The sequence below is a fragment of the Corythoichthys intestinalis genome, chromosome 16 (assembly GCF_030265065.1).
Source record: "Corythoichthys intestinalis isolate RoL2023-P3 chromosome 16, ASM3026506v1, whole genome shotgun sequence".
NCBI classification, from domain to species: domain Eukaryota; kingdom Metazoa; phylum Chordata; class Actinopteri; order Syngnathiformes; family Syngnathidae; genus Corythoichthys; species Corythoichthys intestinalis.
Window position 1 is genome coordinate 34533214 of NC_080410.1, and position 15005 is coordinate 34548218.

Genomic DNA, 15005 nt, shown 5'->3' on the forward strand with positions numbered 1-15005 from the left:
CTTACATCAATAACAGTTGTGTGGTGTACCGAAAGTCATACCTTTATCATCAGTTGGGAGGGTGAATATGCCTTGTACCAGCTCTTTGGCCTTGACCGCCAGTTGCAACGCGGGATCGGGAAGTGGCGACATGGTGTCTGGACTGTCTGCGGCCGGTGACGATCTGTTGCTCCTTAAACACGCAAAAATAGCAAATAAGCAGAGCGGGGCTGTGCACGATTGCTCTTGCGACTCTTACCCGAGTTCTCCTCCAAAAAGGCTGGGTGTTGTTAACACCTTGTGGACGTTCTGAGGACACAGCACAAGCACTTGTTAGATGGTATCAAGACTTTTCTTGTTATTTTCTCACAGTGCACCTTATAATCCGATGTGCCTCATTTGTGGATCAATATTGGTTAGTCGTGGCATGACATTCCTTTTAGCTCAGCTCAATCTTGGCCAACCACTACTACTACTACTACTACTACTACTACTGCGCCTTATAATGCAGTGTGCCCTATAATTGAAAATGGTTTTAAAATAGGCCATGTTTTGAAGCTGCGCCTTATACTCCGATGCACCTTATAGTGCGCAAAATATGGTAAATGTTTATTTTCCCTGCAGTGCATCCTGGAGAATGACGCACCACGTGATTACGCTATTGTTATGATGCTGCCTGAAGTTTAATTTCATTACAATATTAACCCTTAGATGCATGAGTGGGTCAAAAATGACTTGTTTTCTTGAAATATCTTCAGAATGAAAAATTGTTATCAATTCATATTTCAGGTTTTCCTCAAAAAACATGTTCTTGATATAATGCCATTCAAATTTTTGATGAATTTTTTATACATTTGAAGAAATTGTCATTTTTGTATTACTACCCTAAGCTTCCACAAGTGGGTCAAAAATGACCCCCATGCATTTTCTATAGAATCCAATGGGAATCTTTCATTCTTATCAACTCTGGCTGTCAGGAATAAATTTACTGTGGACCACACAGAGTAGGTATGTAAAAAGGGACATCCCTTAAGAAGATTATGTTACACAGCAAGAGCTGATACGTGTACTGTAAGTATTATGTCCATATAGTATTTTGTGTGTGTGTCTTTCATGACTATCATAATTTATCAACAAATTAACCTACTTCATAACTAGCTAGCTAACTATGGCTAGGTTCATACCGAAAGTCCTAATGCACAATTCCGAGTTTTTGTCATATCTTTTTTTGGCGTACCTGTTCAGACTGCCTTTGTCCATTGAGCCTGTTCAAGTATCACTCACCCACTCTAATTTGCAGTCTGAGATGCGCTGAGCAAACTGGCCCGCATGCGCAGGAGCATTGGAGCAGAGAGAAAACCGAGCATTGTCAGGCTTATTCTGAACCCATTTAATTTTTTTATGACTGTTGTCAAGCCCGCTCCTTCCCCAAAAGCCGCGTTCAAGCTAGACGCTAACGCTAATGCACAGCTGCACCGCTACCTTAGCACCCTGTCTCTCTCGTTCTGTGCTGATGTTAATTGCTGCATGAATTCCAATTTGGGGGACTTGACAGTTCGGACTGCAGCCACATTCTGGAAAAATGTGGCCCGGATGGGATTTTAACCACATACGAAAGTGACCTGGATCGAATTTGAAAATGGTCCACTTTTATACGACTTTTCCCGTTCAGTCGAGTCGGAAAAACACGAAAAAATCGGATTTGTGCTAGATTTACAGCTGAAATAGTCCTACAGATGTTGGATGATGGCGAGGCAGTGACAGAGTTGGACTCAAGTGTCCGAAATTTCTGATGATGAGGACCCAGATTATTGTCCAGATGGCAGTGGCAGTTGTCCACCTGGAAATCCAACTGAACAGGATCAATGTGACTCATAAGATTCCACTTATGTGTCCTCTGAAGAAGAAAGTGTCCAAATCATGGCCAACAGAATGAGTTGGTAGGGTTCTTACTAGAGAGAATTACCTCCCACCCATGGCAGAACACAGAGCCACAATATCCTCAGAAATTGGTCAGTGCCTCCACAAGGAATTAGCACCGCTCTCTTACCAAAAAGATGCATGGGAGCTCTTCATCAATGATGATAAAATACAAGGAAGGGTAAAGTCTATTTCTGTTCTGTTTGTGTCATGTTTGTCCTCCAGTAAAAACCGTATTAAAACTAAAAATATTTCTTTCTCCCCATATTTTTCCAATTTAAAACATTTTTGAAAAAGCTCCAGGGAGCCAATAGGGCAGCGCTAAAGAGCCGCTGGTTGCTGACCCCTGTTCTAAACAATTCTAATCTTGCTTGAATTCTGTACACAATCTCCTCTACAGTTTTGTTTACATTATTTTTTTAATGGCTGGTGGACGGATGCCTGTCTAAAAAAACATCCAAATTTATTTCCAATGGCCCCATTCATTTCCAAATGGGAAAAAATGATTCGATATCAGCAGGAATTTGCCTGAAAAAAACAACAACAACTCAATATACAGGAAGTGACTGTGAAATAACAAAAATATCAGGAAATAATCCGAAATGTACAGGAAGTGACCCTCGAATGACCCAAAATGTGGAGGAAGCAATCTGTACGTACTCCAATACTAACCTGGAAGTGACCCAAAATTAACTCATTGACCGCTATTCGCACATGGTAAACATCCAGTTCAATTCAACTGGGAGGACTGGCTTTGAATACCCCCCCCCCCCCTCAAAAAAGCGCTATATTTTTTTTTCATTGTTAAAAATAAATCAATAAAGAAAACTTAGCGTATTTATCTTCGGGAAATAAATATATATGTTGTTTTTTGTTGTTGTTATTAACATGGTCACCACCTGACACCTGGTTTACCACCAGGTCACGCTGAATGAGGCACTATTGGAACTGCAAAAGTTAACTTGACAGAGGAGGCACTAACATAGCGATTTCTTTGTTTACAAAAACGGCAACTAAAATTAAATTTAAGGTCGAAAATGAAGATGATTATGATAGTTTCATTCTTCCCAGCGAAGAAAAGTTGCTGCAGATTTAGACCGTGGAGAACTTCAAATAGGTAAAACATGCTTGCATTGTAACCAAATTATTGTTTGTTGTTGCTGTTGCGCTGCCTTCGTGCAGAGCGCCGTTGGATATTCGTGTGTAATTCTTTTTAATGATGTGAAAAGTGGGTGTTGAACTGACGCTTATTGGACCTTATATTTTTTAAATTGGTGTGTGTGTCATTGCGCTGTGTATCTGCGGGGACTTGCATTATAACACGTGGGTGTTTTTACTACAAATACAAAATCGCCAAAACACACCCTAGGTGAAATAGAACGCTGTCTTTGTAGTAGCCTAGTAGTAGTACGTAAACTATCCAGCGTGCATGTGTACTGCCATTGTGAATACCTTGTATGGAGAAAAAGCGCGAGCATGACAAATTTGGACTGAAATGCCTTTTTTGGATGAGAAAAACAAAATAAGATTCTCAGCACCCCCTGCTGTGAGTGACTGTGGTGTGAGGAGAACTTTCCTTCATGTGCGTCCGTGACCAAATGTAAGTACCTTTTTTTAATGAAAGTTTGTGGTGTTTACTTTGGACTTTCAGTGCTGGGGCCTTGACAGCTGAGTTAGATTTCATTTGATTTGTGTAGTGACAGGCTCGTAAACAAGTAGGCAGTCATTTAAATGTTAGCAAACTAATGTTAATGGTTGAGTATTTTTACTACGTGCTATCAAATATGTTTATTTATTTATTTTTCAACAAATCGATCATTAACTTACCTTTGAGCAAGCATAGGTGTCCTTGGGTGACTGTCTTGATTTTCAGTCGTTTATGTGGTCGATGACAGAACCTTATCCATAGCGTGCATTTGACGAGGCTTCTTTTAGGGTTTGAAAAAGGCACAAAAAACCGCCCTACCCCAATCTTTCGGGTTTTTGCCTTTTTAAAGTTAGAAAAAAGATAAAGTTTTAAGTCACGACCACACAGTATTCCTGTGCAACTTTACGGCTAGGTGACCGAATTTTGTGCTTTCGGGGCGTGGTTTTGTGATCGGTCCATTGCATTTTCTAGTTCTCATTCATCTTCTGTTCTCAATTAACATCATTGCATATTCCATCTCTATGGGTTATTTACCTGTGCAAAGCCCAGCAGTTTCTTGTTGGACATCTCAAGGTGTTTTCTGTTGACCTCAGACTTCCGAAGCTGACAGTCAATAGCAGTCAGCCTCCTGCTCAGTTCTTGCACTTCCTCCTGTAAAAATCATTTCACATAGAGACAAAGAGACAACTAAGACATTGAGCAACAACACATACTTTGTGACTTGTGCTGGCAGGGAATGAGTTAAGTAAGTCATAGACTTCATTACCTATTGACGTGACACTTTGTCATTCTTTGCGTCATGCCTTATCAGAGGGGGCCGAGCTTAATTTAGTATAGTAAATAAATGCTACATGCATGTTTTTTTTTTTATTTTAACCAAGAGTCGAGACTGTTGCACGTCCAAATCTGTAAAGAATTCAGGGATTTAAGCACTTATTCACAAGAATTTTCGCCAGAAAAGCTTTTTACATCAGGCGGCTGCTAGCCTCATTCGCTAATAGAGTAGCATTGTATTCGACATATATACGTCAAATAAACGCCAACTGCAGTTTCTTTGCTTTTAACCAAGAATCGAGACTGTTTTACATCCATATCTATGAGGAATTCTGGGATTTAAGCATTTATTCACAAGAATTTTCGCCAGAAAAGCTCTGTTCACATCAGGCGGCCTCATTCGCTAACAGTATATATTATATATATATATATATATATATATATATATATATAGTGTATAATGATAATAAAGGGCTATACTATTCTATATTCTATAATAAGTTGTGATTGTATATAGAATTAATAATCTATTCAGATATTATTTATAATTTATTCTGCATGTTTTCCTGAAGTATTAAGTTTCTGATGTTAAATTGAGTGACTGATTAGCTGTTGTAAACTTCTAGTAAATAAAAAAAAAAAAAGTTGCTATTTTGGTCAAAACTTATATATGTTAAATATGGCCATTGATCCTGAAAATATAGGTGATTATCTCCGCATTTGGTGATTTTTGTGCAGCTAGTGCAAAATGTGAGACCTTTATAGCCATTTTAAGTTGTGTTATAGTTATATAAAAAATAATTAATCGGGATTTTATAAGGGAACAACTTTTAATTTTTTGACGCGTCTGCTTATGGAGACTTATATATGGCTAAGGTAAGTGCCTGTTTTGGTTTTAGGTCGGTAGCAGCTTTGGTTTTTAAAAATATTTGAATTTGAAGTTTTTGAAAACAGGCCCCCAACGAAACTGCCCCGTTTCCCATGTCATGTCAATAGGTATAAGTTTATGTGTTAATTTTAACGTTTGAATGGATGTTCACTGTATTTATTGGAGTAACTTAATTATAAAAATTGATCGAGGAATTTTCTCCACCTCGCCAAATCATTTAATTTTGCCAGCTCTAAGCATGACGTTTTGCACGGACTACTTTTAATGCGGCAAAACACGCTGACGTCACGTGCGTACAGGAAGAAAACCGAGGCGGTGGATATATTTGATTTCAACAATGCTTGAATATAGAGGTAATGACGAAGAAGCTGACGAAAGCGAAGAGAAAGGCACCAAGAATATGCAGAACATGTCAAAAGTGTGAGAGCATTTCAAGCTGGACAACAAGGTGAACACTGTTTCATGTATTCACTGTAAGACAGCGCTTGCATAACACTACAGCACGTCTTCAATGCTGCAGCGCCACTGAAGGCACCCCGTTTACTCCGAGTGGAGGAACGATAATCGGGACAAGGTAAAATGAGTTAACGTAGTGCTAATAAATAGATTAATGTTATAGACCCCAATCAAGTAACGTCACAAATCCGCCCTCCTGACTGGTTTCGCCATATTGTCCGTCAGCTCGTCGTGTTTACCGCTACGTACATTCCTCCTATTAATGAGTGTTTTTCTGCTAGTCTAAGGAATCAAACGAACCCAAAAACCTTCCTGACAATCGTTAACATTGATTGATCTGACTGATTAATCAAAATGGTGAAGGCATGTGTGGCGGTTGGTTGCAGTAACAGAGAAGATAAACAGTCATTTTAGAAGTTGCTGTGTGCCCATTGTTAAAAGGGCAAATCTCTAAAGGAGCACAGTTTGTTTATCTCGGTCCATGATGCGTTTGTGTCGACAGCCGTCAGACAGCAGCGAAAACATCAATATGATGCCAACACGAGACATCATCAGACGGAGACTACGAAGCTCGTCGCCACGGTCGCGCAGCAAGAAGGTGAGCGCAACAACAGGTGTTGTGCCGAAAAATAGTCGCCCTGCGTGAAATGTCCCCCCTGACGGGAGCGCCCATATGGAAACGACTTTCTTGTACCGTGAATATGTATTTTTTTTACTCTGCTTAAACTAATAAATGTCATACGTGTGTGATTGTCATTGAGATATGGTCGTGAAAACCTGTAGACCAGACATGTCCAAAGTCCGGCCCGGGGGCCAAATGCGGCCCGTTGACAAATTTCATCCGGCCCCTAGCCTGTCATAAAATCAACAACGTTTGGCCCGCACAGAGACTTAATAAATTGGTCAGCAGTACTGCTACCAGCATATGAAGTAACTTACACACTAAATGCTGCTCCTCATTTACCCAGTAAAAGGCAGCAGCACTCTAACATTACCCCGTGTGACCCTTTACTCCCAATTTTCTAAAATGGCGACAATCAACAAAAAACAAAGTGGACTGCGACGGCTGACACTTCTAGGATAGGTGGAAATTGGACTATTTCTTCACTAAAATACGCAACAATTGTGTCTGCCTCATTTGCAAAGAGACAGTCACTGTTTTTAAAGAGTTCAATGTGAGGCAATATTACCAAACAAGACACGCTGACGTGTACGACGATTACAGGGAAGATACGGAGCGAGAAATTGAAGCAACTTGAAGCTAGTTTAATTTTACAGCAGCAGCATTTCGCAAGAGCCCGAGTGTCGAAAAAGAACGCCACGAAGGCTAGTTGCGAGATTGTTGAAATTATTAATAAAAATAAATAAATAAATAAAGCAAATGGCACACACAGAATGGCTTGCTAAAATTTGCTTAAATATATTGTTCTACGTAAAGGACGTCAGGCAAGGTTGGCCCCCCACATTTTTACCACACCAAATTTGGCCCCCTTTGCAAAAAGTTTGGACACCCCTGCTGTGGACTAATACATTTCTGTTCAAAGATGGTTATGTGGCCCAGTCCACGATTTGTTACTAAAATACAGTACTAATATTTTGTGTAATTTATTTATTTAAAACTGATCTTACAGTCGTAAATCCATTACTGTAATGCGTCCATGAAAACATTTGATGTTTTCACGTCAATAAAGCGTTATAAATAAGCGCTCCCGTCAGGGGTGACATTTCACGCGGGGCAGCTATTTTTCGGCACACACTGGCCATTTGTCGATCGTTTATTTTACAGTTGTGACAACGGTGACACTCAGCTGACCAAATGTCGGTTTATATTCGGGCCGGTGCCGATTTTGGGTACCCGACTCCTCATCGTGACATAAACTGGAGTATGATTGGAAACTTTTTGGTCTCAGGACGAGCTCTGACGCACGGGACGGGACCGGACGGGAGGAAACATCGGTTTGGGCATCAAATATGGATCTGGCGACTGGATCGACCGAAGCTTTCCCAAATAACGGCTTTTATGCAACTCATCCAATTAGTTTACAGCGTCTGAAAGCACCGGGGCTTCCATAATTTGCAAGTGAATCCACCTTTAGAAACTACTACCATTGACAATACGGATACACAATGACGGACAATATGGCGGCGATCAAGTGATTGTGTGACATTGGTGATTGGGGTCTATAGTACCTTGCTAACGTAATGTTAGCCCTGTGGAGGGCGAGGTTTTTAAAAATTTTATTATGACTACTGTCGATGTGTGGCTGACGTGTCTTTTATACAGGCTTTTTTAAATCTGTAAAACACAGTGCTCTAGAGTGGTGAGGGTGTAAAATAAAAAATAAAGCTAACTGTCAATTTTAGCTCAGGAGTCATTGAGGGATAAAACACCAAGTAGCACTGGTGCCTAATGTGCTCCAATACAGCAGGTATCATACATTTATTTTGACCACTGCAAAAACTCAAAATCTTATCAGGACTTACAATTTAGACTAACTTAAAACTTAACTACAACTTAAAAATAGCTTGACACAAATAGAATTAATTGAAACAGGTGGGGAAAACACCTGACTTTTAAGTGATGTGTGTTATCAAGTGTAATGACATTTTTAAGTAAAAAATTATTATTATTATTTTTTTTAAATAAGATCATAAGTTTGATGAGTGAAAGCATTGATTTTTTCTTTCGAGTCACATCTGAGATGCAATTTTAGCTGTTTTCAACAATTTACATCTAAAAAGCAGTGACTGTCTAAAAAGGTTCACGGATGCGCAGAGGCGTCGCGTCCCATTAGGCAAACCAGGCAATTGCCTAGGGCCCCCAGCTAACAGGGGCCCCTAGATGGCCAACAGATTTAGCACACGTAGCTTTACTGCACCGTCGCAGTGACAAGTGCGACAGTGCATGTCAAAGCCTTGTGTCTGAGTTCCCTGAAGGGGCCCCTTCACTCGCTTTACACCCCCCCGCCCCCTTCACGAGACTCAGATTGAGAGTGAGCAGCGAGTTGGCTTTTTTTTAATTGGCATATTTCCAAAATGAAGAGAAGTTATCCTTCTAGAAGTGACAAAAGAAAGAAAAAAAAGCAGAAGAGGAGAAAAGGAAGCCAGACAGCGGTGAGTGTACTATGTTACCGTAGTTTTATGTCCTAATGTAGTGAGAGCCGGGCACTTTGAGTGTCCTAAAAAGCGCTCTATGAGACCAGGGCGTTATTATACTTTTATTAAATATGCTATTGCTAAGTCCAACTGTCCCCCTTACTTGCACACACTCCAAGGGCCCCTTGTTGTTTGTTGCCTGGGGCCCCTGGGGACCGTTGCTACGCCTCTGCGGATGCGCACCTCCCCACGCTCTTATTTTTTTGTAATTTGCATCATCATTTCAATGGTAAGCCTCACCTTTTTACTTGTTTCACCACCCGTACCAACCTTTTTATAACCTGTGTTGATTTCTCTCACAAGAAAATCCGCCATGCGTTTGTCCGCGGTGCTGTCATTTCGTCGTATTTCGAGCATTTCGTGAAACAAATTTTACGTCGGATCTCAAAAAGATTGTGTGTTGAAGCGATCGTATGTCGAGTTACCACTCACTGTACTTGACTACTAAAATATTCGATAGCTGCAGCCCTAAAATACAAACAACTACACAGGGAAATAAAACTGTTTAGATATTAAAAGGGATTTGATCTACCCAGCTGAACAGGACAGGTTAAAAAAAAGAATGGGAGTGAGAGTGAGGTCTCTGTTCCCTGAGAAGCTGAGTGAAACCGAGGGATTTAGCACTTTGAGATGAAAGCTGAGAGTTGCTGAGGCGGGGAGCCTGAGAGCGAGAGCAAATGAGTGGAAAGCCTCTGCTTCATCAAAGCGAGGCGTTGGTGAATATCGTGGCTGTGGCTCAGTAGCTCAGTCAGAGCCTGATGTTTTTCACTGAGACTGACAATGCTGCAGGCACCCACAGGGTAAAGAAGGCGGCAGAAAATAATAGGGAATGGAAACGCTTGAGTTATTTTAGCACTACAGAACATTAGCTGTTGTGCCTTCTTATCACTTCTCAGCACTGGAAGGTGACTTCCTGATGATATCGAGTCATGTTTTTCACTCATTGGAAATAAATGGGTCCATTAATAATAAATATTTTGGTCAAATTTTGGTGAAATCGTAATGTGTAATACGTACACCGTTGCGCGCAAGGTTAGGGTTACCAAGTAGGGTTGTTCTGATCATGTTTTTTTGCTCCCGATCCGACCCCGATCGTTTTAGTTTGAGTATCTGCCGATCCCGATATTTCCCGATCCGACTGCTTTTTTTTTTTGCTCCCGATTCAATTCCAATCATTCCCGATAAATTTTCCCGATCATATACATTTTGGCAATGCATTAAGAAAAAAATGAATAAAACTCGGACATATATATACACTCAACATACAGTACATAAGTACTGTATTTGTTTATTATGACAATAAATCCTCAAGATGGCATTTACGTTATTAACATTCTTTCTGTGAGAGGGATCCACGGATAGAAAGACTTGTAATTCTTAAAGGATAAATGTGACTTTGTATATTGTGACTAAATATTGTCATCTAGTGTATTTGTTGAGCTTTCAGTAAATTATACTGCAGCCATTTAACCTCTGCCCAAATGCATGATGGGAAGTGCAACCATGACTGTGCGTAGGGGCACCAATTGATATATCTTCTCTGCGATGGGAAAGAACATAGGGTGTTGAGGAAATGATCAACTACTACCATTCTTCCCCACATTGCCTCCCACGTGATTTTTAATTGCTGAGCGAGGTATTGTAAGGCTTTAGCCACGTAAAAATACCTCCAAAGGGTGTCAAAATTCTCTGTACTCATTATACGCTGCCTTTAAGGGCTATCTATAGCTAAAACGGCATTTTTATAAATTGAACGCGACAATGCGTGAGTGGGTCGTGCAGCGCATGCGTTAATTATTTATCGTGATTAATTGAAATAAATAAATTACCGCCGTTAACGCAATAAATTTCACTGCCCTACTTTAAGCCAAAACTACTCTGGATGAGTGTAAGACATTTTGTCTGTAACGTTAAATACAATTAGAAAAGGATTTAAATAAAAAATATATACTGTATATATTAAAAAAAGGCATGTCCGATATTTTTTTTGCTGATTCCGATTCTTTGAAAATTACGTGATCGGACCCGATCGATCGGGACATCTTTATTACCAAGATATGCCTCCCCGCAAAACTTAAGAAAAACACTGCATTTTTTGGACAATAGGTCGCACCCGAGTATAAGTCACGCCAGCCAAAGAATGCACAATGAAGTAGAATAAAAAACCCACATACAGTACAGGCCAAAGGTTTGGACACACCTAATTCAATGCAACAAAAATGTCTCAGTCTCAACTAGCCTGGAACTCCAGACTCACCATTGTTCCAGTGGGACCAAGCTCCATATTGGGCTCTCGAGCCCAAACGAAATCGTCCGTTCAATCAGATTCGCTTATCAGGGTGAAAAAAAACATACAGTGGTACCTCTACATACGAATTTAATTCGTTCCAGGACCTGGGTTGAAAGTCAAAAAAGTTGTATGTCGAGCAGGATTTTCCCGTAAGAATACTTTATAATTCGTTTCACAGCCCAAAAATCTATCCTAAATCCTTCATTAATACTGCACGTACAATTACAAATACCAAGTACACATAACAAAACAAATAAATACAAATTGGAATAATAATAATAATAATAATTGAACGAATTGGGTTCTAATTTGGCGGTTGTGTTTTGCATGCTGTTCCAGAACAGACTGACGGGACAGTGAGAGAGGTATGTTACAATTTTAACTTTCACTTTTTATGTTCTATTGTCGTTGGCTTCGGCTACAATGGACAATAGCCGTGTTGTGTTGCACAAGTTCTGAAATAAATGATTTAAACCTGACGAAACTGACGATTTCCTTGCCGATGTTACAATAGAAATTGTCACCTTAACTTATAAAGACTGGCAAAGGGAGGTCGGAGGAGGACCGTCAAGAACGTAGATATATTTCATCATTTCCATTGTAATTTCAAGGGTATACGTCTGAAGGGAGAAAAACACTTGTAACCTTTTTGCGACCTTTTTGTGACCCGAACTGGATCCACATATATACAATAACTGCCTTTGAGGGTTACTAACTGTGTATTTTGCTGCTCTTATGTGTACACATTCTTTTGGACTGACTGTACAACTTCTTATCAGGTTATGCTCACCACTTTGACGCTGTTTAGCTTGTAACTATGGTAACTATGATCCCTGATACAGACCATCTGCTACTGAGAGAGTACAATGAGTAGACCAATCATTTTTGGACACGAGACTCATCTCCTTAAGAGGTTGAGCAAAAAACATGTTAAGATTACCATTTTTGGGCAGGCAGTGTGTCTCTTGAGAGCAGGGGCTGGCCATCTCTGTTCTCACGTGGCATGTGCCCATAAGAGTCGGACATTTCCGGGCCACCCCAGAGTCTGCCATAGGATTAACGTGTGATCGCTTGGCTTTGTAATTTCTAATCAATAAACATTGTCTATTTCGCAAAAGCGTGGCTGTTGCTGACTCACTGCGAACCTTAAAATTTCGTAAAACGTGATATTTTTCCCCTTTTTCACCACATGCAATAACCTTCTTGAGACCCATGTTGATTGCTCTCGCAAAAAAAATCTGCCTTGCTGCCGCCTTGCATATGTCGAGACAAATGAAAAGTCAAAATTTTACGTCGGTTGTCGAAAGGATCATATGTCAAGGTGTTCTTATGTCGAGGCACCACTGTAAGTTGCAGCCCCAGTCAAACTATGAAAAAATTGGGACTTATTAGTCCAGACAATACGATATGTGTTTTTGTCAGTAGCACAGTGGCTGGTTAGCGCGATGCCTCACAGTTCTGAGATCAAGAGTTAAATCATGGCTCCAACAGTGTGAAGTTTGTATTTTCTTCTAGTGCATACCCGATTTTCCTCTGAGTACTACTACAACTACAACTAAAAGAAACCATTCTTGCATTAAAGTGTTACTGTGTTCTGACTAGATTTTTATGTAATGTTATGTAATGTAAACTGAAGTTAACTGAATTTTTTTTTGGTAACATTTTTTGTGAGATTTTCCTCTGATTCACGGACTCGCCTTGCTGGACTCGTCTCCCCGTGATTGTCTTTTACTGGCAAGCTGGTTCTTTAGGTCTTTAATTTCAGCCTCCAGAAGCTGGATCACATCTTCGTAGTCCTGCTCGGCGCTGCTCCCGTGACGCTGCCCCACCTCAGCCTCAGCTGCTTGCAGACGGGTCTTCAGACGAACATTCTCCTCCACGGTCAAACACGCTTTCTGAAAAGACAACAAGATGTTCCACAGGCAATACATCCTTCAACTCGAAAGCATTTTGGTTTTCATGTTTACACGTTATCTGATTTGGTTTATTGTACTATACCTCAGAAGTCTTCTGCAGTTCATCTTCCAGAGTTTTCTTGCTGTGCTCCATGTCTTTTAGAACCGTCTGGCACAACAAAAATGATAACATATCATATTGGAATGCATAATATTTCTGTTCGAAGCCACTACTTTTTATTTCTCTATGTAAATATCCCATATTAAAACATGGACACCTGCGGCTTATAGTCAGGTGTGATGTATGTAGCGATTTTTTTCCCCTTAAATTTGTGAAATTCGGGTGGTATGGCTTATAGTTAGACGGCTTTATAGTTCGGAACATCGACTTTACTATCAGTTGACGGGACAACTTCCTACAGACATTGCGCCACATCTTCCCGTAGGGGTCAGGGCCAGGCAGAGCGTCGTGGAAGCTTTCACTGCGATAAACTAAAAACACACGCCGTGTTCTAACGCCGAATTTAGGTGGAAACACGACAAACGTTTTAGTGCATACAAGCAGGCAGGAGTGTCAAGAGTGATTTGGCCAAGAAGTCAAGGTAATTATTATATATAATTGCACTATGCATGAACTTTGAAACATTGTGAAAAAATGGAATGGAAAAATTAGCGTAACTTTAGCTAGAAATATTTACGTAAAATGAATGATAACTGTTGGGTCTAAAACACCTTCTTCAATTTAGCTGTTGACCCAGAGCGAGGTGACAAAGGCAGGACACAAGGAGGCAGGAGTCAGAGAGTAGACTTTACCAACTGCAGTTTGGGGAGAGGTCTGAGATCGGGCAAGGTGACTAAGAGTGTTTCATTGAAGTCTCTCTCAGAGCTCCCCGCGCTGCTGACTTTTATTGAGGGCTTGTTGCTGGGCAGAATATAGTTACACTGTTGTCCAACGTGGCAGTTTCGATCGGGCAAGTTCTTTATTATAGTCATTGATTAAATTAACAGTCACACTCTTGAGCGAGCAAGATAACTTTGTTTTGAAGACACATTTGCACTCGAAGTAGCTTAGTGGAAAAGTACTGAGACGTTGTGTGATGAATCAACATATGTGTGTGTATCTATTTATCAGCAGAATGTGAACAATTGCCGGTAATAAAAATGTAAGTACATGATTATGGGCTAAAACTGTTTTCTTCATAATAGCTTGGGAGAGCGCGTATAATAGCTGTGGGAGAGCAAACTTGTATAACCCGCAGAGTATAATGGTCATACAATCAAGCATATCTTACAATAACTGCCCGTTTTTAGCTTTTAACCAAGAATCTATGCTGTCTTACGTTCAAAGCGAAAATTCCGGGATTTACGCATTTATTTACAAGAAATTTCAAATTTAAAAGCTCTTTGTTTTCTGATGGCCGCCATGTTGGATTTGTATCCATACACAAAAGCGTAACTTCACATTCAAATAATCAGGTCATTTTTGGCAAAAAAAAAAAAAAAGTCATTTATACATTTCTGCGTCCATACAAAAAATATTCGGCTTTTTTGTGTTTTATTTCATGTAACATTTCTAAACTGAACTAAAAATGACAAAGGCAAGACGTGCTGGGGCAATAGTGACATCGGAATTCAACCTGGATAAATTATGATTGTATGTAGAAAAATTCAAAATTTGCTTTTGTTGAGTAAAATTAAGATGATTCTGCATGCTTTCCTCAAGTATTAAGTTTCTGATGTGAAAATTGAGTTATTTATTAGCCGTTGAAAACATGTCAAAATTACATGAAAAAAAAAAAAAGCCGCTTATTTCGGGCAAAAACTTTTATGCGATGTTAAATATTGCTATTGATCCTGAAAATATGGGTTATTATCTCATTTGGTGATTTCTGTGCATCTAGAGTAAAATCTGAGAATTTTATAGCCATTTTAAGTTTTGTTATACTTTTATGAAAAAATAATCTGTTTTTATTATAATGAATGACTTTGAATTTTTTG

General features: G+C 39.8%; 1 protein-coding gene across 5 annotated transcripts in view; it reads right to left on the minus strand.

Annotated features, from left to right (window-relative positions):
* The window catches only part of si:dkeyp-72e1.9 (syntaxin-binding protein 4), a 105782-nt gene that overhangs the window by 5009 nt on the left and 85768 nt on the right, over positions 1-15005 (minus strand). For 4 of the 5 annotated variants that reach the window (XM_057817888.1, XM_057817890.1, XM_057817889.1 and 1 more), the window contains 6 exons: positions 13111-13176; positions 12810-13007; positions 4082-4198; positions 3727-3886; positions 239-288; positions 42-172 (listed from right to left, as the gene is read on the minus strand). In XM_057817888.1, coding sequence (XP_057673871.1) covers positions 50-172; positions 239-288; positions 3727-3886; positions 4082-4198; positions 12810-13007; positions 13111-13176 — 714 coding nt within the window. In that variant the 3' untranslated portion in view covers positions 42-49. The remainder of the gene's footprint in view (positions 1-41; positions 173-238; positions 289-3726; positions 3887-4081; positions 4199-12809; positions 13008-13110; positions 13177-15005) is intronic. The other variant, XM_057817891.1, reaches the window with a different exon arrangement.